At 37.4% G+C, this 25,504-nt stretch overlaps 1 protein-coding gene across 2 annotated transcripts in view; it reads left to right on the forward strand.

The window, feature by feature from the left end:
• Window positions 1-25,504, forward strand: part of Dthd1 (death domain containing 1) — a 106,113-nt gene that overhangs the window by 71,836 nt on the left and 8,773 nt on the right. Inside the window, exons 13-14 of one of the 2 annotated variants that reach the window (XM_019205985.2) lie at window positions 14,784-14,841; window positions 20,215-20,544. In XM_019205985.2, the coding sequence (XP_019061530.1) occupies window positions 14,784-14,841; window positions 20,215-20,537 (381 nt within the window). In that variant the 3' untranslated portion in view covers window positions 20,538-20,544. Of the gene's footprint in view, window positions 1-14,783; window positions 14,842-20,214; window positions 21,453-25,504 lie in introns of those variants that run through there. The other variant, XM_010613698.1, reaches the window with a different exon arrangement.

Below are 25,504 nucleotides of genomic sequence, written 5' to 3' on the forward strand. Positions count from 1 at the left end.
TTTTTTTTTTTTTTTTTTTTTTAGGTAGAAGGAAAGAAGAAAGTAGGAAGATTGTGTGTGTGTGTGTGTGTGTGTGTGTGCGTGTGGTCACGCGTGTGCTTCTGAAATTGTGCCAGATAGGTGGCTTCTTGACATTTGGCCATTTGTGTCAGCTTGGGCTGGGACTGCCTTTGACTCTTCCCACCTGCTCTGAGGTTTTCTTTGAAGGGAGGAAGAACTCCAGATCTGACGGCTAGAGACCACAGCAGGCTGGAGTTTCCCTGCTGTAACTAACTGCAGATTTACGTAAGCTGTGTATTGACCCAACTTTACTTAGCCTGAACTTCCTTTTTTTTCTTTAAACTGAATTCATGACATGACAGTTCTAGTGAATACTGATACTGCTTTAGCACTTTTCCTCAAAATAGATAGTGTTTTATGTCAAAGGGAGGAACCCTGCATATGCTTGTGCAAGATTCAGTTTATCACACTTACTTGCTCATGATTTGGCCCTTTTATTACTAATGCTAGGAATAATAAAACGTTTTTTTCCTAACAATATGGAATATTAAAATAATGTTGACCATATAGGAGAGTTTTAGGGGCATGAAAATATTTAAAGCTATAGATGCTTTGGCTCTACTTAGACTCTCAGCTGCTATAATTGTATGAAATTATGTTAGGGTTCAAGAATAAAATTGAACTTGGCCTATTGCTAGGTAAGAAATAGGTAAGAAAAAGCATATATATTTTTAAAAGACATAAGAGAAATGAGGGGTATTTAGTGGTTGCTATTGTCTTTGTGGGAATGGTGAATTTAGGGCTATTTAAAATGTTCTGTAGTTTCATTTCATGCTTTCTATGCTAGAGGTGATTGTAGTAACATATCTGCTGTTTTATCAGAGATGGAAGAAACACAAAAGAATCTTGGTAAGTGGAGAGATCATCTAACTTTTAACCTGTGAAAGTTTTTCACAATATTCCAACTCCTCCCAGCATCTTAATTCTAGGTCTCCTGCCTTTCCCTCGACACAGCTCATGCTTAGTGACACTTGCTTGTAATGCATCAGAATGAGCTTCAGAAAGACACGGTTGTGGCGATGTTACAGAAATGAGAGAACGATGAACGCAGCTGGTTCAGGCAGAAACAGGATCTTGCATTTCTCCCTCAGAAATTGCTTTGCTGGCCAATTTAATCAAGAGCTTATTTCCTATCTCCCTCCCCTTGCTTTTAATTTTCCCTCTGCCTTTTCATTTTCTTCTCCCCTCCCTCTTCCCCTCTCTTCTCTCCCTCCTTCCCTAGTCCCACGCAGCCCTCCTCCTTCCTCCTTTAACTTCTGAACAACAAAGGGAAGTTTTCTCCGCTCAGAATAAAACAACTAAGCCAGGAATGGAGAGCGGCTCTGTGTTGTCAAGTGGCTTTCAAGGATTCTTCTGCAAAGGAACTGCATATAGTCTTGCCTGCCTGAGAAAGTTTATCACTGAAAGAAGCAATTATGCTTGCCTGTAGAGTCCTAAATTGTAACATTTAAAAAATAATAAACATTGTTTATTAACCAAATTTTCTAGTTTATGAACTCCAACTATTCTTATTTTCTCTATAGATATATCAGTCAACGTGTCAAGTATCAAAGATTAATTGTTTAATACGTATGTCTGTATGCATGAGTTTTTTTTGTTTTTGTATTTTTTGTTTTTTTGTTTTTGACATTGGGGATCAAACTCAGGTCTTTGTGCTTGCGAGGCAGGTGGCAGAACCACTGAGCTAAATCTCTGGCCTTACTATGAGGTTTTTAGGGTTTGCAGCATAAAGGTTAAAGTTTTAGCTTTTAAGGAAATTACAGTCCAGTTTAGGTAATACTGTAAACATTTTAAACTTACAGAACAATGCAAGAGATAAATAATAATCGTGTACAAAAATACAGCAGTATCAAAAGACAGAAACTGATGAATAATTGCCAGGGAATGGCCCATGGGGTGGGGCTAGGATCTTTCTGAGAAGGGAGTAATTCCTGTGGGCTTGTGTGACCTGGGGATGCTTCCCAGAGCCAGGTGGATACAGGTAATATTTGGGATCTAGAGAGGAAGAGACAAAGAGACAGAGCATTTCATAAGAGAAGGATGGCAGGACTTCATGGTGGAAAAGCATGAGGCTTGTTTCAAGAAGAAACAACAAATATATATGTGTAGCTTGAGTAGAAGATTTGGAAAAGTCACATGGGAAATAAGTTGGAGAAGGGTTACAGGGTTTTGAATGTCTTGTTTAGGTCAACCAAATGTCTGCAATGCTTTTAAGTGGGGGTTCTGTCAAAATTCATCAAAAGAATGTGATTAATTTTGTGACACAGTGAACCTATGTTAGACATTTTGACTGGAGACTCTAAGCATAAGAGTAAAGAAAAAAATCACTCATCTACGGGTATTCTTGGGATAGTTATGACCACAGTTGAGGATGGAGAAGTAAGTATGTAGTTTATAAGTAAGCTTATCTTTTAACCTATGAGTAATGAGAAAGTATTGGAAAATTTTAATCGGGGGAGTAATAAAATCAGATTTTTGTTGGTACCATCACAAGTTTAGCCTGTACGCATAAACTAGAAAGAAAGGTAAATTAAAGAGCTCCAGTAAGCTAAAAAGTTAAATAGATCACAGAAGTGATGGTGATGGTCTGCTGTAAGATCTTGGTAATGAGGATGGCAACAAGATAACAGAGTTGGAAAGCTGGGATCTGGGATCGGTAGGACTTGGGGATAGAGGGAATATGTGTGGAGTCAGTGTTACAGAGGAAGTTATAGATGGGGCTTTCTGGGACAGTCTCAGTTGTGGTCTTGAGATACAACATAGTGCTTTAGTGACGTTAGAAGTGTTTATATTTGCATTTTATCATTTTACTTTTAATGATGCCCTAATGGGTAATTGCAGAGAAGAGGTAGAGGGTAATGTAAGTCCTATCAATGTTGTGTCTCTCTCTGATTTGTTAAACCACTTTAAAAATTAATAACACCTTCTACATAGCTGCACTGATGAGTCAGAGGCATCTGCTCCTGCAAGAATTACTTGGAATGCCAAAAATTAAATCGTATTAAAATAGTTAACATTTGCGTAACATTTGCACATTTGAAATGTTTTATATTTCTGCAGTTCATCCTTGTCGCAACTCATTTGAATCTACTGCTTTGCCTACATGGTAGATAAAAAATGGAAACAGAGAAACTCATGTAGAAATGTGATTTCTCTAATTCCTGGCTGATTCTGATAACTTCTCTTGGTTACCTTTATATATTTCACACATATTTTCTGAATTGTCCAGAATTTTACTTTGTGTTTGTAGCCACAGCTGGGGGAAACTTCTCCCATCTGTCCCCATTCCTTAGACTCTTAGGATTTTCCAGAATTGATCCACCTGGGAACAAGGGCCTAAAGCTATCTTCTTTTGTGAATGAGCTCATTAAAGGCTGAGAGATGTGTGAATCTCTTCCTCTTGACAAAAACACCCTGAGGTTGAAGGCTTAAAAATAGCGATTTTCTAAGAAGAAAGGAAATTTAAACATTAAGAACAAAGCACTTAAAGCCAAACATAAAATTGGATGTATAGAAGTACAAATGGGTTTAAAACAAGGGAAGACATGAGCAGAACTAAGACAGGGTTCTGCATTGCTTCTATGATTGGAAGCAGCCTGTTTTTACTCCCAGCCCTAATTGCTAGACTTCTTTGTAATTGGAGACCACTTCTAGGTCAGCTCTTCTTGCTCCAAACGTTGACCTTTCTTTTTTCCTCACTACTCTCACTTCCCTATGGATTTATGCTGGTTTACAGACCACTCTATGAAGAAGCACTTCCTTTTATGGTGAGGGCCAAACCTTTCTGCCTAGACTTTAGGAAACCTGCAGTGCAGTTCTGAGGACATTCATAATGACAACAGCCAGAAATGGCTGAAGCTGGTGGTCCTTTCTTTGCGTCCATATTTGTGTATAGATACTTAAATGTGCACAAAAAATTGAAAAATATGAAAAGGACCTACACGAACCCCTCCCTCAACATTTCTGCTGTGCTTCTTTCATTTTATAGTATTATTTTTTTCTGTTACAGTGCTGTAAACCACATCACAGATAATTGTACATTTTATACAATATTATCTCTATACCTAAGAATACATTCCTAAGAGGTGAGGACAAACAAATCAACCTCCCCAAATGTACCATAGCATAGCATAGCTACACCTCCCTGCAAATTAGCCATTGCTATTTATTAGCATTTACTACCCCGCCTATGTTCTATATTCACCTACTGACTCGATGTTTTCTTCAGCGGACTGTTTTTCAGAACCAGGGTCCTAATAAGATAAGAGCATTTCATTTGTTTGCATGTCTTTGCACCCTTTGTTGTAGGCCACGTACTTCATAGACGTTTTATTCAGTCCCTGTTCATGTACACTGCAGGGGTGGGGACTGTTGTTTCTGTTTCCCAGTTAGAAGTTCAGGGCAAGAGTATGGAAGGCTTCCCTCAGCTTGCATAGCTTCACAGGGGCACAGGCAGACTGCAAAATCATCCTTTTATGTTTTACCACCTCCTCCTGTTCTGAGGAGGCCACATTCTTGCTTATTGTTATGCCTGCCACTTTTACCAATGTGATATTTGCCTCACATGTTTTTTCTTCCATTAAGTTTATTGGTACATTGTAGGTAGACAATACGGTTACATTCATCATCATGAACTTGTACCTTTACATGGTGTATATTGGTTCTTATATTTTTCCCCATCCCCCTGCCGTCCCTTCAAACCCTCCACCCCTTCCTATTTACGAAGCCTTTGTTTTCATTTTTTTCCTTTTCTCCTATTTTTCCTTTCTCGTCTTTCCTTTCCCTCCTGCTTGCCCTACCCCATTTAGACCTTTTTGCTTGTAGCATGTGTGAGGATTTTGTCTCACATGTTTTGCACTTCAGAGTGTTTCCCAAATCTAGATCTTTCGCAAAACCAGTTGGAAAGGGTGGTTATATCTTTTGCTGAAATTAGGCTTTGCAATAGAGCCTTGTTGACTTGGAAATTTTCAGTGTTCCAATCAGAAGCAGGCCTTCTCAATTATCTTCATTTTGAATGCTTAGCAGGCACTGAATAGCTTGATGAATTTTTCTGTCCTATTTATGTGATGATATCAAGTCTTAGCTGGTTTTCAGAGCTGTGATATCCATCCCTTTAACAGGACAGCTCCAACATTCCCTTCTTTTAGGCTACATGTTCCTTGCTTTTTGTTGGTGACTGGCCATCCAGATCCCCTTAAAATATTAGCTCTGTGGTTCTGAAAGACCAAAATATTTTCTACACTATTAAACTGAAAGATTTAATTCCCAGCAAATAAAGGGAGGTGCTTGGTTGTAATGATTTATCTCCAAATTTTGAAACTCTGGGTTGCTTTGTATTTTTTTTTATGATTGCACATATAAAAATAGTTTCACATGATGAAAAATGTGTTCTCTTTTAAATCCTATCTGTGATCTTCTTAGTTTCACTGTAACAACTGCAAAATTCCCTTTTTGAAAAAGAATTGTTCCAAGTTTTGAATTCTTGGGTGGCAACAGAATTTAATAGTGTTGTTTTATTTTAATTGTATTTATTTTTAAAGTTTTTTGGTATTTACACAAGTGAAATTATTTCCATATATAAATGATTCTTTAAAAAGTATATTAATGTAGGCCACAAATAGTAGAATAATTTGAAAAAATACAAATCCTAACGTAATATTTTGAACTTATTAAATATAATGTCCTGCTCCAGGTTGCCTGATATAACTCAGAGCCTCATTTCATTGGCACTAATGTTGTCCTCATTCCTTATGTAACGAAACTGGAGAATGAAGGGAATACTTTCTTCAAGACCATACATTTTATAAGTAGGAGTTGAGCTCTTTACCTCCATTCAAGGCCAGAGAAATAAAGTTGATAAATATAAATCATGAGCATAGTGCAGGAGGTATGGAATTGCTGAATAGAAAGTTCTACAGCTAACCTTAATTTTACACAAGAGTTTTAACTTAGAGTTATAATGAGAGGATCTAGACACTTATAGACATGAATTGAGATGTTATATCGGTCACTTCATATTTACATTTAATATCTAATTATTTTATCTGTAAGTCTGTTCTCTCATTTGTAAAATAAGCATAACAACTGCTTTGTCAGGAGACATACAGCTGCGCCATATGTACATCTATATGTAAAAATCCCTTGATATAAATAGAAAATCGGACCTAGAGGTCTGATGCATGCTAGACTGGCATTCTACAGTGAGCTACACCTCTAGCCCTGACTATGCAATATTATATTGCCATGGTTATAATAAATTTTAGAGTGTTAGTAAATGGTAATTAATAAAAACAGTAGCTGATATTACTATCTAGAGTCAATATTATTTATTAAGTTGAGATTTTTTACAGACTTGGATTTTAAGACTGCTTTCTCCTAGCACGTTATCTTAGAGGTGTTACACCAATGAAATGGGGATAATAACACATTAGCACATTGTTATGAATTGGCTGAAATAATTTAGTCATGCGTATGCCTCATTCAATGCTGAGATAAGCTTTCATTTGAATGGTGTTCACATTGAACCTACAGCTACTGCACAATTTATGCTAGCATTAATTTTTATACCAGGTTACTTCACTGAGCAATATTCTACCTAGTTTGTTTATGACAAAAACTATTAAGAATTTTATTTAAACCATACATTATAAAACAGAATACAGTTTATACTCATGATGTAATAACGCAACCAAGTTAAGCAGAAGACAACTTTTATAGAGGCCTCCATGCAAAATAAATACAGAGTAGAGAAAGCACTGAAAACCAGGAATTACTTATTATACTTTACAAGCATCTGGCAAAAATCCTTGCTAAAGAGATACAGAAAATGCTAATTATATGTACTTTCTTAGTCTAGTTATACTCATTTTCACATATATTTCTTTTCATTAAAAATAGATTACGTATTTACCAGAAAAAAGTCTGATAAATACGAGGGGTGGGAAGGGCATAAGTTGGGGCTGGGTGAAGTAGTTGTCACCACAAGTTATAGCACTTTACCTGTGAAAATCCCTTCATGTATCAGTGCCCCAAGGTAAATGATAAAGATAATAGCAGCATGGTGGGGGGCTTTTGTTGTTGATAGTGGTTGTATAAAGCTATTGTCTAGTTATTATATTGCATAGCATCTGTGCTAAAAGTACCAAATTAGTAATAGGTAATGTAAGTAATAAGTAAAAGTCATGTGCTAGCATATTATCTAGCACAATAATTAGCTCTGTAATGGAAAACCCAAGAACTGGAAAGAGGTATAGATTAAAGAGGCCAACCTTTACTACTTGTTATTCCTACATCTACCAAATGACATACAATTTTTGGGGTGCTTTGAAGTTAAGTGACCATCCAAGGTGCAATTTATAATAGAACATTGTTCCAGCAATAAAAATATCATTTTATTTCATTATTCACCGAGCACCTCAAAAAATATATGAAATCATGAGAAGATACTTTCCCTGGCTTTCTCTTGTTCTAACTTTTGTATTAGATTTTGCCTGTTACTCTGTTGAGCGCTGGAAGAATTTCACTCTCTCGTCTTTGCTGTTTTCTCTACCATGATCTTTGTTCATTCATTTAGGCTGGAGGATGCAGTGATGACATTTTGTCACCAAGCTAACCAGCCCTAAAGCCAACCCACAATGGGACTTATTTCCATGGCATTGCTTTTCACTCTTGTTTTTACCTACATGTTTTTATAGTGACATCAGCTTGGTTAACACCAGCACTATCATCCTAAGTTCCTGGAAGCACAGTACAATGAGAGTGAGTCCTAGATGATATTGAAACATTGAGCTTTCTTCCAGGCCAAAACACTGTTAGAGACTAGATGGTCCACGATGGCTGAGTCCAGGAATGCAGGGACGGCTGAGGCCTCACTGCGGGGTGCCAACATAGCTGCAAAGCGAAGCTGTTCCTCCACAGTAGCATTCAGATTGTCTTCCTCTGCATGAGGCTGTACTTACAGGATTAGCTTTAGTTACAGGTGGATATTTGAACAAACTTCTACAGATTGGAAATTTAGGGTTGTAGAAACCTTCTCTGGATGCAAAAATGTTGCATTACTTCTACCAAAAACTTGTGAATAAAACAAGTAGGTGTCTTTCACTGAGAACATACTGTGGGCCAATAAATGACCTAAGTTATTTCATTGAAAATCTGTTATAACGGATATACCCTCTCCTTTTCAGTGGGTGCCAGAATATAGTCAGGAGGAAATAGTTCTAGTGCTCTATAAAACAGCTGTGTAACTAACTGTAGCCCACAGAAATTTATTATTGTTTCGCAATAGCTAGAGGATCTGAATGGTTTCCAATCCATAGAAATGATAACTATTACAGATGGAAATGTTTTTCACCCCAATCAGATCATTCCACATTAAATACAAATATCACTCAAATCATCATATTCTATCCTGAAAATATGCACAAGTATTACGAGGCACTTAAAAATAAAAAGTACTCTGTAGTACTATACTATACATGAACCAATAATAGTTCCTTGTTACCATTGTCAAGTGTTATGTACTGAACATGACTGTATGTGCTGTGCTTTTACATGGATGGGAGCCCAAAAGGTTTGTCGGCTCCAGCATCACCATGATGAACACTGGAGCAATGTGTTGAGCAACAGTGAAAAAAAGGTTGCACTATCCATTTTCTTTCATTTAAAGCACACAGCAAGCCTAGGAAATACATGAAATAATGATAATGATTTTAAAGGTCAGAGGACGAAGGCATAAACTGGCTGAGGGACCAGCATTGACAGAGTGAGGTTTAAACTTGATGTGGTCAGAGAGTCTGCACGTCAAGTAGCAAAGTAACAGTGAAAGTGACAGTTTTGGGCTTAATCACACTTTGATTTCACCCCCTGCTTCTCACTTAAGGTCTCAGTGAAGAAATTTAACCACTCTTTTTAAAGAAAATTTTATTTTGTTCATACATGTTTGCAATACATGAAGTTTAATTTCATCTTCAAGAATAGAAACATCAACGGAATACATCTTGATCCTTTTTATTCTTCCTTCCCTCCCCACCCACCTCCTTTCTTGTGTCTCTTGATCCCCTTTCCCTATTTTCATTATTATTGTTGGCTCATGTAAACACATAAGGAAACATATAATGTAAATAGATATTGAAGCCATCATAATATTTAGATTTACTGTGGGTATTTGGTATGTTTACATGACACATCTTAAATCTTTTTACTTCCCCTCTGCCTCTTACCCTCCCCTTGCCTTCAGTCACTTGGACCCCTTCCTGTTTGCAAAAGATCTATCTCCCTGTTTCCTTCAGCCTTGATCTTCTCGGCCATAATAGGAGAAAACATGAAGCACACACTTATTTCCCACACTGCTTTTGTGTATGAGTATGTATGGCACGTGTGTGGAAATTGCAGCTGAGACAAAGAAGAAAGCGATTTTAAATAACATTGAAGCAGGATCAATTCTGAAAATATTATACTTAACTGATAAATGTTTAGAGAAATAAGCAGACTAGAAGGTTATTATATAGAAGACGAGGCAGAAGCTGGGATAAGGAATTAACCTGAATCTCAGAAATATAGGGGTATATGCGATAGTGCTTGACAGAATTCTATTTGCAGGGGTGATATGTGTGCTATTATTTAGTAGAAACACATTTTTGCATATATTTAGTGTCTAGATTTGCTAAATATGTGAGTAAATACTGAATATTGTAAGTTAAATATATAAGTACATAAATATTATGATATACTATTATATATGTAATATAAATGTAACATTGACTTATTAAATGCTATGTAATATATAATAAATACATGTCTTAAATATATTATGTATTACATATTAATGTCAGCACAAATATCGTCAGGTGTTTAGAGTAGGGGTATTAGCGAAATCTGTTTCCAATTTCACTCTCTTTTTATATGATTGAGTCCTAAGGAAAAGGGTTTTAGATTTCAAAAATGGAAAAACTATTTCATTGAGCTTGTTGGCATATCGGGGCACAGTCAGTACTGCTCCAATGCCGCATAACGGAAGGGGTAAGTTGCCGATTCCGTGCTCTATCATGCTTTGCCACACAGCTGACACAGTAGAAGAGCCTGGGGTGGGGCACTGCTGGAGAACTGCGCAGCTTGGGAGAGAAGTAGGAGGAAGCAAGTGCTCCACAGAGAGTGTCGAAAGTAGCGTCATCTTGGCAGGACCCAGAAGATGGTGGTGAAGCAGCCACAGTACCAATCTGTGAGAGCCGTATGTGTCAATACGTGGGCCTATGTGGTGCCTCGGGAGCAAAAGTGCAAGACAGGCAGAACCCATCAGGACACATTATATGTGATAGAAATCAAGGGGTGGTGGAAGCTGTTCTACTTCAGCAGGGGTGAGGGAGCTGCGTGGCCCAGGTGAGCATGGTGTGGTACTAGAATGGTATGAAGACCAAGAGGATAAAGCCCATGAGACTGCCAGAAATATCTGAGGAGAAATTTCTTGAAGATGGAGACTGTGAATGAGGAGGTGGGTCCCAGAACTAGGGCATCTGGTTGACTCTTTTTGGGTAATTTATGGAATTATTTAATAGAAATTAACACTATGACTATAACCCTGTAGTGTCAAGTAAGTAAGAAGCAGTCAGAATTTCACTCTTGTCTTGACATAATACTTGAAATCATTACAACTTTTTAGATAATGATATTTCTGTAATTCTTTCATGCATTTATTGAGGGTACATTTGAAGAGTGCCAGTTTATAGTTCTTGTAGGTTTAATTTGACTGTTTTGATATGGTGGTCGCCACACCTAAACATCTGCGTCATCCAGTTTGCTTGTTCCAGCTGTGACCTTACTGTGCCCTTGTCTGAGACCTACTGAGTGTGAGCTTCTTTTTCTTCAAGGTTCCTTGTCAGGGATTGAGGATGGAGAAACACTGCTTCTTTTTCTTAGTTAGTAAGAAATGTGATTCCTTGCTGAGAGAGTGGTAAACAGGAGTGAAGTAAAAGTCCAGCAAAGAGTGGTTAAATTTTAAATGTGGAAGAATCCTTTGTATATACATGAGGACATAGCTGAGCAGCCCTGGTATCCAACTAAGACTATTGACTTTAAAAGTACTGTACAGCAATCCTTGGTGGTTATCTGTGGAGGGTCCCCGGGACTCATGTGTGTTCATTAAGAGTGTGATGTAGTCCCCACATGGCAAATGTAAGCCCTGATGTCAAACACGATATAGAAAAGCACGCAGTAAATTACTAAAAGCCTGGCTGGAGATGGAAAATAAGCATGCATAAACGACATTAATAACGACACAATTAAATTGTTAGATAAATTTGTGATAATATGTAGGCTTGAAACTAAGAAACAAGTCATTAACGTAGTTGATAAAAGTTAACTAATGCCTTGAAAAATACATCTGAATTAGTAAAACTATGCTATAAAAATCAAGAAAAGATATCGTCCCACAAATTAAACATTTTTACAGCTCTTTGGTACAGTGCTACTTCAGCTATTGTGAAGAAAACACAGTGGTCCTGAGAGGGATTAGTGTAACCAGTCAAGGCCAAGACGGTTCTGGCTTGAGCATAGAGTGGCAAAAAGACCTAAAATGGGGGGAATTTTCAGAGGCGCTACATTATAATGCTCGATATTATAATGCCAAAGTCTGTTATTTGTTTGCGTACAAAAGATCAAAGTGCCATGCGTATGAGTCACCTAGAAAAATATTTATTCAGTTTTAAGAATTCCGTAAGAGGATTATATTTAGGGAGCATGGGAAGAATAACCTATAATTGAAGAAATCCTAACAACAGTGGCTGTAAGACACTTAAGCACCCTTCGTGTGTCTGCCTTTGTGTGTGTGTGTTTTTTTTGCTTATTTCATTTTGTTATTTTTTTCTCTTGTTTGACTTTAATTAATACATATTTGGAGAACATAATGATTACCCTTACCTTAGAGGATTGGTACACGTACATAACACATTTAACACATTTCAATTCCTATCTTTCCCCCATTCCCTTCATCCCCCCCTTTCATTTTTCAGCATCAGATTCATTCATTTATCTTACACAGCCTTATAAATATATATTGAAAACCAGACTAATAGGCCAAAGAACACACAGAATGTGTAAGACAGTTGTACTAAGTCTTTGGTTTCAATTTTTTAAATCACTTCCAAGAAGATGAGGCCTGTGTTGTGCTTACATTGCTCGCACATATCTGAATTATTTAGCCTTTTTAGTGGTGCCCCCGAGAGGCTTATAGTGCGGGGTGAACTGCTGCATGAGGACAAACTTCTGTGTTTACAGAGAGCTTTAGAAACGTGTTTCAATTTGCCCAGCAATCATCCTGAGCAGTGATATGTATGTCAAAAGTGGTATTGAAGAAATTATGTATAGTAAGTTGAAATATACAATTGGGTTATTTGAAATGGGTTATTTGAGAAGAATAACAGACTCTCCTTTAGCAAATAGGAGAGATGTTGGAATAATACCTCCGTTAGAGGAGGGGAGGGAGAGTAGGGAGACCTTGAACCGATTGGGCTAAGGAAGGCATGCAGGGGGCAATATGAGGACTTACAAAGCACTTGCCAGACAGGAAGCCATGTGAAGGTCATCAGCGGTTTCCTGTTTACCTTGAGGCCGACTCTGGGCAACAGTCGCCTACACAAGGTAATGTGCAAGGCAATGATAGTATACAAACAAAAACTGTTCACGGACAGAATTGTGCACAGACAAAAACTGTGCAAGGAAAAGAGAACAAGGGGAGAAAGTGAAAGGGAAAAAAGGGAAGGGAAGGTGGCACTGAAAACTCACTGCAGAAGGGGCTAGGAAGGGGACCAGCACAGTGTCTAGATGTCTAACCAGACCTGTGTTGCTTTTATCCATTGCTTCTGTGGTTTTGTATCAGATAAAGTGTTTGAACCAAATTTTCACGAGTGTGAAAAAAAATCCCTATATTTAAACACTAATAATGCTCAACAAGACATTTGTGAAGAAATATGACTGCAGAGTCAAAACTATTGCTATAAAGAAAAATAATCTAATGTGTATATCTGTTCCAGACACAGCTCAGGTCATGTGCTCTTTGATGGGAATCACAGTTCCTGCTGCACTATTTAAGTTGGTACTTATTTATTGTTTTTAAGGGAGCCTAGCACATTGTTAATGCCTCAAAAATGCATTTATTTTGCAATGTTACAGTACAGTAAAATTGTACTTATACTGTTTTTAAAGATTCTTTCCAAATCATATCTCTTAGCAGACATTTTATGTTTCTATGTTTATGCAATATCTGTGAAAATAATGCCTACAAAATGTTATTCAGATTTAATTAATTTATATACAGTGTTCACAAGGAATCAGTGTGCTATGCTTTAATATACAGGACTTTCATTACCCTGATATTATTGCTGGGAAACAGGCCTTTAAAAAAATATTTTGGGCTGGGGTATAGTTCAGTATAGAACACATGCTTAGATGGTACACAGTCCTTGGTTCAATCTCCAGCACTGAAAAAAAAAAGGGAAAATATTTAGATTCACAGAAAGTTCCAAAGGACAGCAGAATTATATATTCTTTAGTTTTCCTCAGTATTTACATCTTATGTAACTGTAGCAGAATATGAAAGTTAGAAAGTTGACATTGATTCAAGACAGTTCTGTGACTTTTTATATGTATATATTTGTGTTCCCACCACTCCACTGCTACCTTTAGGACACAGAACTTGTCTAGTACCATAAAGATCACCCTTGTGCTACCTCTACATAGTCACAAAAAGGTCCTAAACACTATCTGTTGTACATCTTTGAAATTCTGTAATTTCTAGAATGTGATATAAGTGATATCAGAATATGTAAACTTTTGAGATTAGAATTTTGTGATCATTATAATGCCCAACAGTTGTTGGAAGTGGTAGCCAGGAGTTGTTGCATTTATCAATGTTGTGTCATTATTACTAAGTAGTATCCCATAGATTCCCATTCACCTTTTGGGGAACATGTACTTGTTTCTGGTTTTTGGCTATTACAAATAAAGCTGCTATGAACATTTCTGCACATGTTTTTGTGACGTAGCTTTGGATAAACAGATCAGAGAGACTGAGGAGATAAATTCTCCCCAGTAACACTGCTACTCAGCCACTGAATTAGTATCCAAACCCAGATGTTTCTATCCTATCTCTTATGCTCTCTCCTCTATATCACATTAATTGAGAACAATGTTTGGAAGATGCTGTAGAAAAGTAAAGTAATGACTATATTTCTTAATCAACTATTAGTTCCAGGATAATGTATGCCCAATACCGTTATTCTTTTAACATTCTAAGTGCACATCACTCATGCACCAGTCACGCAACCTAATATTCAAGTACCTATGAGGTGCTAACCCCTGTGCCACTGTTGAAGCACCAAAACTGACATTAGTGCTGATCCACAAAGCACTGTATTTGTGATATAGAGATAGTTTGGTCTGTATTAATTGGCTTTAACGGTTTTACATTTTAGTTAAAAAACGTTTGTTCAGAGTTCATGTGAACTTCATAATATTATTTAAATGTGTTTTTTTCAAACTTGTTTAAAATTATGATTAAAGATTTAGTTATAATTCTTTGCCTTCAAAGCATGCAAATTCAAGTTCTAATTTTGCAAGGTATGAATTCAGTGCTTCTTCCAAATAGGGAAGAGGTTCAGTTGAATATTTGTTTGCAAAAATGTTTACCAATATATAATTTCTTCTGCTTATTCTATGTCTCTTTCCTTGGATAGCATGAAAAATTGATCAACCGTCCACGGAGTACCAAAAGAATTTCTACAGATCCTGTAGGTATGGAATACTTTCTCTATCTTCATTATATAGTACTTTTCTCCTTCTTATATTCTATGTATTTTCCTTAGTCACTTTTCTATTGCTGGGACAAAATGCCCAACACTCACAATTTAAAGGAGAGACCTATTTTGGCTTAGGGTTTTGATTCATGGTCTGCAGGCTCCAAGGCAGAAACAGTATGGTGCAACGGCCTGGCAGAGGAGAAAAAGATGCTCCACGCATGGCAGTCAGGAAATCAGGAAGGAGAGAGAAGAGAAGAACATGGGACAAAAACACAACTTTGCAGGTCATGTGCCCTGTGACCCACCTCCAAGCAGGTCCCACCTACTGACAGGACATTCAGCTGCTGAACTTGTCGGTGGGTGAATCCACTGGAAAATACAGTGCCCCCATGATCCAATCACCTTTGGCAGAGATGAGAATTCTGTAGGACACTTTAGATCTAAACTAAAAATGACGTATGAACACTTTTGTGGGAAAGAACGAAGAAAGTGATTTTTCAATCAGTTGCTAAGCTTCTAAGTCCAATAAGGTGGAGTTTCCTAGAAAGTCATGCACATATAAACCAAAATAGCATTCTGAAATATGCATATAATTAAACTGGCTTTGAAATCATATGAAACATAAGCCCTATAAAGTATTATTTTATTAAGATAACAAGTAAGTTTCCTGAGTTTGATAAAAAACTGACGAGAGTGTGTACTGAAATGTTGACTATTTAGTTGAAAATCTTTAAAGGGGTTCAGTTCAAACCAACATTCAAGGTCAACAGATTTGAAATAGAAGTACATATTTATATGAGCCCACAAAGAAATATTTACTACTTATTATGGTTGCACACAATTGGTAAGGTTCTACATAAGTAAGTATGTAATTACAAAATAATGGTAAAGTTTTCAGAGTAGAATTTAATGCTTTTATTCTATCTTAGGCTTTAAAATTATTTAGTAATATTAATAGCTCCTAATGAAATATCTTATTAATCTTTAAAAGAGATCAGAGAATGGTTTCTGACTATTTTTATCATCACTTCCATGGATGGCATAGTATCCTAACCAGAGATTACCCTTAGAGATTTGTGCAGAAAATGTACAGGGTATACTAAACTACATTAGGAGTAGGAAAGGATTAAACTATAATGTTATATAGTCTGTAAGGGAAAATAAAACTGTTTTAAAAGAGAGAGCAGGTGATGTAGAAAAATAGTAATAAAACCAGTAGGTGAGAGATCAGTAAGTTTGTTAATAATATTAACTTTTGAAAATTTGATACTCAAATAAAGGCAGAATATTTGCCCTTGTCAATAATCAGAGAGTACAAGAGTATAATGATCCTTCCTTTTTGTACAAGAAAGTCAAAGCTGCTATAGAAAGAAGATAGTAGATACAGTTTGAAATTGTAATAGAATGAAACTTTTAAAAGCTTTAAAGATCATGTTTAGAAGTTTAAATAACATAAAGACCTTGCTAGAGATTTATTAATGGGGTACTCACAAGATCAGATTAGACCCAAAACTTCCATTAGTTGTGCTGGAGACCCAAGTGGGTCACAACTGATAATGGGAATATGAGGTAGCATCCTGGATTCTGCAATAGAGATTCATAGGACTTTATGGTAGAAGGCGTTCTGTCGCAGTATTAAAACAACTGAGGTGGTCAGCTTAATGAGAGGAAAGGCTTATTTGGTCTCACAGTTGTAGAGCTTTCAGTTTATGGTCGCTTGGCTCTGTTGATTTGGGATTTTAGCAGCACAATACATCCTAGTAAGAGTGTATGGCTCCCTGTTTTCTCCTTGCCTCATCTTCACTTCAAAATCATTGTCTTACAAAGTCTCCCTTGGAGACTCCCATGTTTTCTGGAGTTCATTTCAGATGTTGTTCACTTTGTATATCTGGGAAACAAAGAAAGAAACAGAAAGAGGCCAGAGTCCCCATATCCACTTCAAGGACATTCCCGCAATGACCTAAGCCACTCTCATTGGAACCCACCCCCTAAATGTTCCGCTACTTCCCAGTAGTTCCATGGGATGAGGACCAATTTTTCAAAACATGGGCCTTTAGGAGACAATCAAGCTCCAAATACAGCAGGCATAATTAAGAGTAAGTGAACTAAACTAGAAAGTTGAAAAAAAATACTTGAGATGTTTAGCATTGGGACCATTAGAACTTAAGTACAGAGGATAAGAAACAGGCTTTCAAAATAAAAAGGAACTGGGTTTTCAGAAGTGTGAATAATAGCGCATTTTAGCTTACTCAGATGAGTGATTACATTGACTAAGAGAGTGAGTACAGTGAAAGCAAATGAGATGGAGAGAAGGAAAGGCTCGAGGTGAGGCAGTGATGTGAATGTTAGAAATATTAACTGTAGCATGCCTTGGTAGAGATGAAGAGAAAATAAACATTGTAAATACTATACCAAGATTCAGGGAGACAAATACAAAGATGAGGATGTAGTCAGTCTGGAACATCTGACTTGGAGGACATGTTGTACAAAGTAAGACGTACTGATTGAGTTCTTCAAGCAGGAAAAAACAGAAATAGATGAGGCCTGGAATAGAAAGCAGTAATTCAGTAACATCAAAAGGCAGAGAGATAGCAAAGGGCAGCTGGGGGAAGAGGGGCACAAGGAGAGCCACAGAATCTGAACCGGTAGGTGAAATTCTTAGTGGAAGTCAGAGAAATACAGGCTACCATTCATTTGCTGTAAGTGGTAATTCAGAAGTCTAATAGGATAGGAAGAAAAGTTTGATTTGTACCAGAGGGCATAGAACCTTAAAGCAAAGGTATGTGCTGTCAGTCACTAGTGGGGAATTGAAGATTCATGTTTATATTAGGTATTAGAAGATGTTTTGGTTAACAAGGGGAATACTGAGCACAGTGGCCTTGCATAGTAGCAGAAGCACGGAAAGAATTGACTGGAATATTCTTCCAAAGCATGGAAGGGACCTGCAGTGAGGAGGAGATGAAAGGACAGACATGAAGATAAACTACTCAGTGAAAAACACTGGGGAGGGACTCCAGAAAATATGGGAACTGTGTTGTAAGAAAATGATTTTTAAACTGAAAATGAGGCAAGGAGAACTCGGGGAAAATGATCTTAGGTAAAGTAAGAGAAACAGACTAAGTTAAATTGGCTAAGTTAAATAGAATGAGCATAAGATTGAGGTTTAAATGTAGGACAAAATTTTGAGTTATTGCTATGGAAAATTTTAAATTGAGTTTAGAAAAGACTTTTAGAGGATTTATAAACTGGTCCTGGCCCACAAGGTATAAGATTGCATAGTGTTTATTGGCCACATTCAGCATATTTTCATTTCAGTACAGTATTAGAAAGGCAGGACTGGTGTTGACAAATGGAGAGAAATGAAAGCCAAAGAGGAAAAAAATACTTTAAATTGGTCCTAAGACCGTCTTTGATGTGCACAACTGGTCACTGGGAGCAGTGGTGGGACAGAGGTGGGTAACTATGTTGCAAGGTAACTGAATGGTTCCAGGGTATCTGAGGAATTACCGTATTAGGAATGGGGCAGAGAGTGCACTATGAAGGAGCAAAGAAACAGAGGCCACAAAAATTTATAAAGTAAAATTTAGCGATACCATCGAGAAGCAGAGGCCACAGAGGTGGAATAAATCTGGCTGATGATAAAACATAAGAATTGGCCCTGAAAGTGAGTTTCGAGTTTGGAGTTACAAGATGGGTCATTAGCGTTGATAAGATTAAAAAATCATGTGGTCCACAGAGAAAGATTATCAGTGGGGTGACAAATAAAGGTGCTTGACAAGGGCAGGAGATAGATGCTATGGGTGGGGGGAAGAAGAACATAGATTTCAAAATAAATGCATTAAATAATGATAGCCCAATGTTCATTTGAAAGCCAGCAAGGTTATGTTAGCTTCTTTTCCTAAGTATTCTTTCCAGAAAAATAGCTTTATAATGTAAACCACAGTGCAATTTATGTACGTAGATAGATGGAAAGAGTCACTGAGTAAAAATGAACAGACAGAGAAATTTTTGTTCGAACAAAACCAGAGTAGCTGGTGCAGGGGTGAACATGCTGTTAAAAAAGTGGCTGTGCTGCCATATGGGGTTGGGGAATAAAAAGGTATAGACTGTAGAGAATAGAGCTTTTTCTGAGTGATGAGTCTCAGTTACACAATGAACAACAGCTAACTGTTATCAAATTTGCAGGTTCTCCTCTTACTCAGTGCCATTCACATAACCAAAGAGCTTTGAAAGCAGGGAGGGAATTTTATTCAATAGCTAATGAATGGGGCAAGTGGGCTCATGCTGTAAAGGAACTTTCTTCCTGAGCAGGTCTGCTACGTATGCTGCCGTGTTTTTTATGGAGAAGGAGAATGTTTCCAGGAATCAGGGTGCTTCCCTTTAGTCCCTATTTTGGGTATGGTCAGATTTGTCATGGGACCATTGGGTATATTTTTACCATTATAATGAAACTACAGTAAGACCAAGCTCATCTGGAGTGTCCAGTGGCATCCAGACCAGATCAAGTCAGCTGGAGCCACCTCCCTGGTGACCAGCAGGGTCATGTGGTTATCAGTATCCTGGTTTGATCTTTCACAAGCGAGCAGAAGAGCTGAAAGAAAAGTGGCTTGCTAGTAATTTTGGGGTTTGGTCTGGTGATATTGTGAGATTCACAGGTAGACAGGTGTCTCAGGGTAAGGGAAAGGCTGTGCTGAGCGTACAGGGCACATTCATCAGTGATGTCTGCAAGTCTAAGAAGTTCAGAAGCTTAGTGGAAATGCTCATGTAAGGGACCTTCACAGAATTGTTCTTTGGGTACTGAGTCTTTGTATGTGTGCGCGTGTGTGCGTTTGTGTGTGTGTGTGTGTGTGTGTGTGTGTGTGTGTGTGGTTGGCTGAATAAGTGAGGATTATGAAGACTTCCTAGCTGCCAGTATAATTTATACGCTACAGTAGTGCTAATAAAAGCAAGCATCTTTTTGAACCTACAAAATGTCCTCTGACACAGTGCTAGTTAGAGGATGAGTGGGGAACCCAGCAGCACCATTCCTTGGGAGTTAATTAAAAATGCCAACTTTTGCTCCTCTCTAGTCCTACTCAATGTGGCTATGTGGGCTGGGGTCTGAAATCCATTTTCTCTAGTCCTCTTGGTGCTCAGGCATACTGAAATTTGAGGCACATTTCTAACCCTCTGCAATAGTTGGCAACCCCAGAAGATGATCCCAGTGGAGGCTGTATCCAAAGTCTTTCACTGCCCACCTGGCTGGTCCATGTCTTCACCAGAGGGCAGAGAAGAGGCCAGGTGATTTCAGATACCTAGATATGGAGGGTTAGATCAGCACGCCCCCAAAACTAAGGTCCTAACCCTGGATATACCCATGTGCTCACAGAAGCCCTTTGGGATAACTTGCTTCATTGGCTGGCAGAGGAGCTCTCTGAAGAAGGCACGGAAGCCCTTACCTCATCCCTCCCTCTACGCCGCAGCACCATGCAGCTCATCAAACTCAAGCACCCTGAAAACATCGCGGAACAGATCCACGAACTTCTTTGCTTCTGGAAAAAATCACTTCCAACCTCCACGGACAAACTTCGCCTCCTAGTTCGTCATCTCCGCAAGATGGGCAGGAGTGACCTTGCAGAAGACCTCAAATTCAAGTGGGAAAATAAAGTGTTCACGGAACCGCAGCAGTGGTTTGAGATGGCAGGGGAGTAACAGCGAGGTAGCTTCTCTTTTTGCCGTAGGAAAATGTTTATGGGTTATAAAGATCGGTTCTGTCAATTTGTATCAAGCAGTTTTCCAGTAACACTGACTGAATTGAGTCTATTTGAGGGATATTTGAAACAAAGGAGAAGCAGTAATCAGACAAGGAAAGGGTGGAGAACCCCTCACTGCTGAGGGGCGCCTTCTGTCAACCATGACTGCCTCGGGTTTCAGCCAGGCTCAATAACATTTGCAAAACAGTTTTCCCCATTTACATTTTAATAGTCAAGACTGTTTTCTAATCGCAAAGTACAGATATGATACACAGAGTCACTTTTTAATTATTATCAACATAAAACTAAACTAGTTATCTGCAGTCCAAGAATCCAGTTCAAGGTACATAGGTACCACAGGGCCTACAGATAACAACACAAAATAAATTGGGCTGATGTTGGTGATAGCAACTCACTTTAAAGAAACAGAAAAGCTCAAAATAGAATATTTCAACCACCAACTGTCACGAACTTTTGACTTACAAAAATGTAGGTTGGGGTAGGGAAATTTTCATATTTTGCTATTAGTGAAATGAAAAGGGGCAGAGAAAATAAAGTATAAGAATTCAAGGCCTCTTTCTACTTCAAAAGCAGTGTGCTTTGTAATCAATTAACAGAAACCTTATTACAGAGGCTTGTGCATTCGCCGTTAAAAATAAACTTGTAGAAAAACACAAACAAAACATTTCCTAAAACCCTCTATCCACGGATAATCCCTGTTAAATGCAAGCATTGAGTCTGGAAAATCCAAAGGACTTTGACTCTGCAGCAGTTTGAGAGAAATGAGACATATCACTACTTTCACCAATTCATCAGTGCAAAATCAACATGGCCTTGGCTTACAAACATCAGTAGCAATCAGTTTTGATTTTTAAATACCTAAAGATGAATAAAATTGCCTGAAAAATTAAACATTTTGACAACTTTCAAATTTAAAGGCAAGCTTTTTGTTTTACAAATTAACCACAGACTTGGCTATATATTTGGTTATGTGTTGAAAAAGGATATCCCAATTTCTAAACACATTTTGAAAAAGAAACATTTTATTACTTAAGATTTTTATTTTTTGCAAGTTACTCAAAAGATAGAGTGTATTTTCATGTGTTCTCGGAATGAAGAACACAGACTGAAATATTGATTGGTTTTCTGATTGCAAGGAAAATAAAAAGTAAATAAAATAAAATTTGACATTTATTTTGCCACTGAAGATTACTATTATGAATATTTCTATATATTTTCTTCCGATTTTTTCTTTCTTTTGGAAGGAAATATTTTATTTCCACATACATAGATGTACAGAAAAGCTCACACCATGTGTTCACATATACACACACTAGTCTGGATCCATCTCCTAATAATACTGTCTCACTTGCTTGTCTTCTCACTCACACAATCTCCTTCATTTCCCTGTACGCACACTCACTCATGCAAGCACACACATGCATAGATCCCTCCCACTTCCTCTCATAAGCACTCTTAAGCACACCTGCAAATAATTCACCTCACAGCCACACACCCACTGGGCACCCCTCCTGCACACCCTGCTTCCACTTTCACACATCCACACTTATCCGCATCCACACACCTTGCACACAGATGCAGCCTCAGATCTACTTGTACACTCTCATGCGTACTCATGCGAACAATGTCGCACATCTCCTACCCACATATACCCAACATCACACATACAGACCCCTCAGAGATATACACAGAACCTTAGGAATTTCCTGTATACCTTCACCTGCACACCTACATTCTCACAGAACACTACTTATCACATGCTCATGCCTACCCTTCTCAGATTCACATACATTTTGTTTTCATTAAGTTCATTGGTACTTTTCAGGTATACAGTACAGTTACATTCATCACTGGGGTCTTGTACCTTTACATGATGTATCTTGGTTCTTATTTTTTCCCCATCCCCCTACCCTACCTTCACACCCTCCACCATGTCCTGTTTACAAAGACTTTGTTTCCATTTTTTCCTTTTCTCATATTTTTTCTTTTACCTTCTTTCCTTCCCCCTCCTTTAGAACTTTTCTTCCTATTTCACATTATTAATTATACAATTTGAACCTTATTTACACTTTTAGTTTTTCACACTGGAGAACCTATTCAGTATTTACATGTGTGTCCTATTTATTTCACTTAACAGTATGGCCTCAAAGTGCATATATTAGCTATAAATGTCTCTGGTTTTTTGTTTTTTATGGCTTCCATTTCATAGAAGAACCACATCTTCTATATCCAGTCTCCAGTTGGTGGGCAATTTGGCTGTTTCCAAGTTTTACCTATTACAAACTGTGGTGCTGTAAGCATGGATTCAATATATCACTGTGGAATGATTCTTTTAATTCTTTTGGAAAGAAACCCAGCAGGGGGATAGCTGGGTCAAATGGAACCTCTAATCCAAGCTGTTTGAGGCATCTCCATATTGATTTCCACAGTGGTTGCACCAGTCTGCACTCCCACCAACAATGAAGAAGAGTTCCCTTCTCCCTACAACCCTGCCAGCATTTGTTATTGGTTGATTTGATAGCAGCCATTCTTTCTGGGAGGATGTGGAATCTCAGTGTCGTTTTCTTTTGCATCTCTGAATGACCAGTGATATTGAACATTTTTTTCATATATTTATTTCCTGCTTTTACTTCTTTGTCCGAGAAATATCTGTTCATTTCAGATGTTCTTTTTTGAGTAAGGTCTTTATATTTGGGGGTCTGATTTTTTTTGAGTTCTTTATATATTCTAGATAGTAGACCTTTGTCTGAGGAACAGCTGGTAAAATTTTTTTCCCACATTGTAGGTCATCTCTTAGCTTTGTTCGTGGTTTTTCTTGCAGCCGCAGAAGCTTTTTAAATAAGATGAAATTCCAGTTGTTGATTTTTGAGCTACTTCCTGTGCTACTGAGGATTTCTTAATAGTTGTTTTCCTATCCCAATGTCTTTGAGAGTTCTACCTAACTTATCTTCCAGCAGGTTTAGTGTTTCTATTTTAATATTTAGATTTTTAATCCACTTCAATTTTAGTTTAGTAAATGGTGAAAGATAGGGATCTAGTTTTAATCTTTAGCAGGTTGAAATCCAGTTTTTCCAACACCATTTATTGAGGAGGCTGTCTTTGTTCCAGTGAGGATAATTGGATTTTTTGTAGTATATTTTCAAGTTTGAGATTGTGATGATACCTGCTGTGGTGTCTCTGTTACCTACAATTGCTTTTGCTATTCCAGGTCTTTTTTGTTCCAAATGAATCTTTCAATTGTTTTCTCTAGTTTCATGAAATATACTGTTGGGATTTCTATCAGGATTGCATTGAATCTGTATAGCAGTTTTGGAAGTACGGCCATTTTCACTGCATTGGTTGTTCCTACCCAGGAGAAAGAGATATCTTTCCATTTTCTTATATCCTCTTCAGTCTCTTTTTTTCAGAGTGCTGTTGTTTTCAGTGTAGAGGTCTTTTGCTTCCTTTGTTAGATTGATTCCTAGATATTTCATTGTTTTGGATGCTATTGTAAAAGAAATTGTTGACCTAATTTCTCTCTCAGTGAGTCTGTTATCTATTTATAAGAAGGCTACTGATTTTTGAGTGTTGATCTTATATCAAGCTACTCTGCTGAATCTATCATTTAAGTCTAGCAGTCTTTTGGCAGAATTTTTGGGGTCTTTTTGTAGAGTATGATATCATCAGCAAATAATGACCTTTTAACTTCTTCTTTTATTATCTGTATTCCTTTAATTTCTTTCTCTTGTCTAATTGATTTGGCTAATATTTCCAGAACTACATTGAACATGAGTGGTAATAGTGGACATCCTTGTCATGTTCCTGATTTTAGCATTGTTTTCAATTTTTGACCAACTAACATGATGTTGGCTATTGGTTTTTCATAGATAGTCTTTATCAAGTTGAGATAAAGACCATCTATTCCAATTTTCTGCAGGGTTTTTATCATGAATGTGTGTTGAATTTTTTCGAATTTTTTTCTGTATCTATTTTTTTCTCTCATTGAGTTTATCAGTACATTTTAGGTAAACAGTACAATTACATTCATCATTGGGATCTTGTACTTTTACATGACAGGTTTTAGTTCTCATTTTTTCCCCTTGTACCTGCCCTCCCTTCACCCCCTCCTCCCCTCCCCATTTACAAACACTCTGTTTCCATTTTTTCATTTTCTCATATATTTTTCCCTTATACCTTTCCCCACCCTTCCCACTTTCCCTACACCTTTAGCCCTTTTCTTCCTATTTCACATTGTCCATTATAGCATTAGGATCTTAAAGATCTATTGAGATGATCATATGGTTTTTGTCCTTGACTTCATTAATATAGTGTATTATATTTATTGATTTATGAATGTTGAAGCATCCTCACATCTCTAGGAATAAATCTGACTTGGTCAGGGGGTATGATCTTCCTTATGACCCTCTGTATTCTGTTTTCCAGTATCTTACTGAGGATTTTTGCATCTTTGTTCATTAGGGAGATTGGCCTACAGTTCTCTGTTTGGTTGGGTCTTTCCCTGGTTTGGGAATCAGAGTAACACTTGCTTCTAGGAATACATTTGGAAGTATTGCTTCTCTTTCAATTTCATTGATAAGTTTATAGAGTAATGACAACACTTCTTCTCTAAATGTCTTATAGAATTCAGCAGTGAAACCATTAGGGCTTATCTTTTTTGTTAAATTTTTAATTATGTTTTCAATTTCACTGATTGTAATTGGGTTTTTTAGAATTTTTATATCTTTTTCATTCAACTTTGGTAATTCATAAGTATCTGGAAATCTGTCCATTTCTTCTGTGTTTTCCATTTTATTAGAGTACAGTTTCTCGAAGTAGGTATTGATGATGCTCTGGATTTCTGCTGGATCTGTTGTGACTTCATCTTTTTTGTTCCTAATTGCATGGATTTGGGCCTTTTCTTTCCTT

Source organism: Fukomys damarensis, unplaced genomic scaffold (assembly GCF_012274545.1).
Source record: "Fukomys damarensis isolate Sample0158 unplaced genomic scaffold, DMR_v1.0_HiC HiC_scaffold_35, whole genome shotgun sequence".
In the NCBI taxonomy this organism is placed as follows: Eukaryota; Metazoa; Chordata; class Mammalia; order Rodentia; family Bathyergidae; genus Fukomys; species Fukomys damarensis.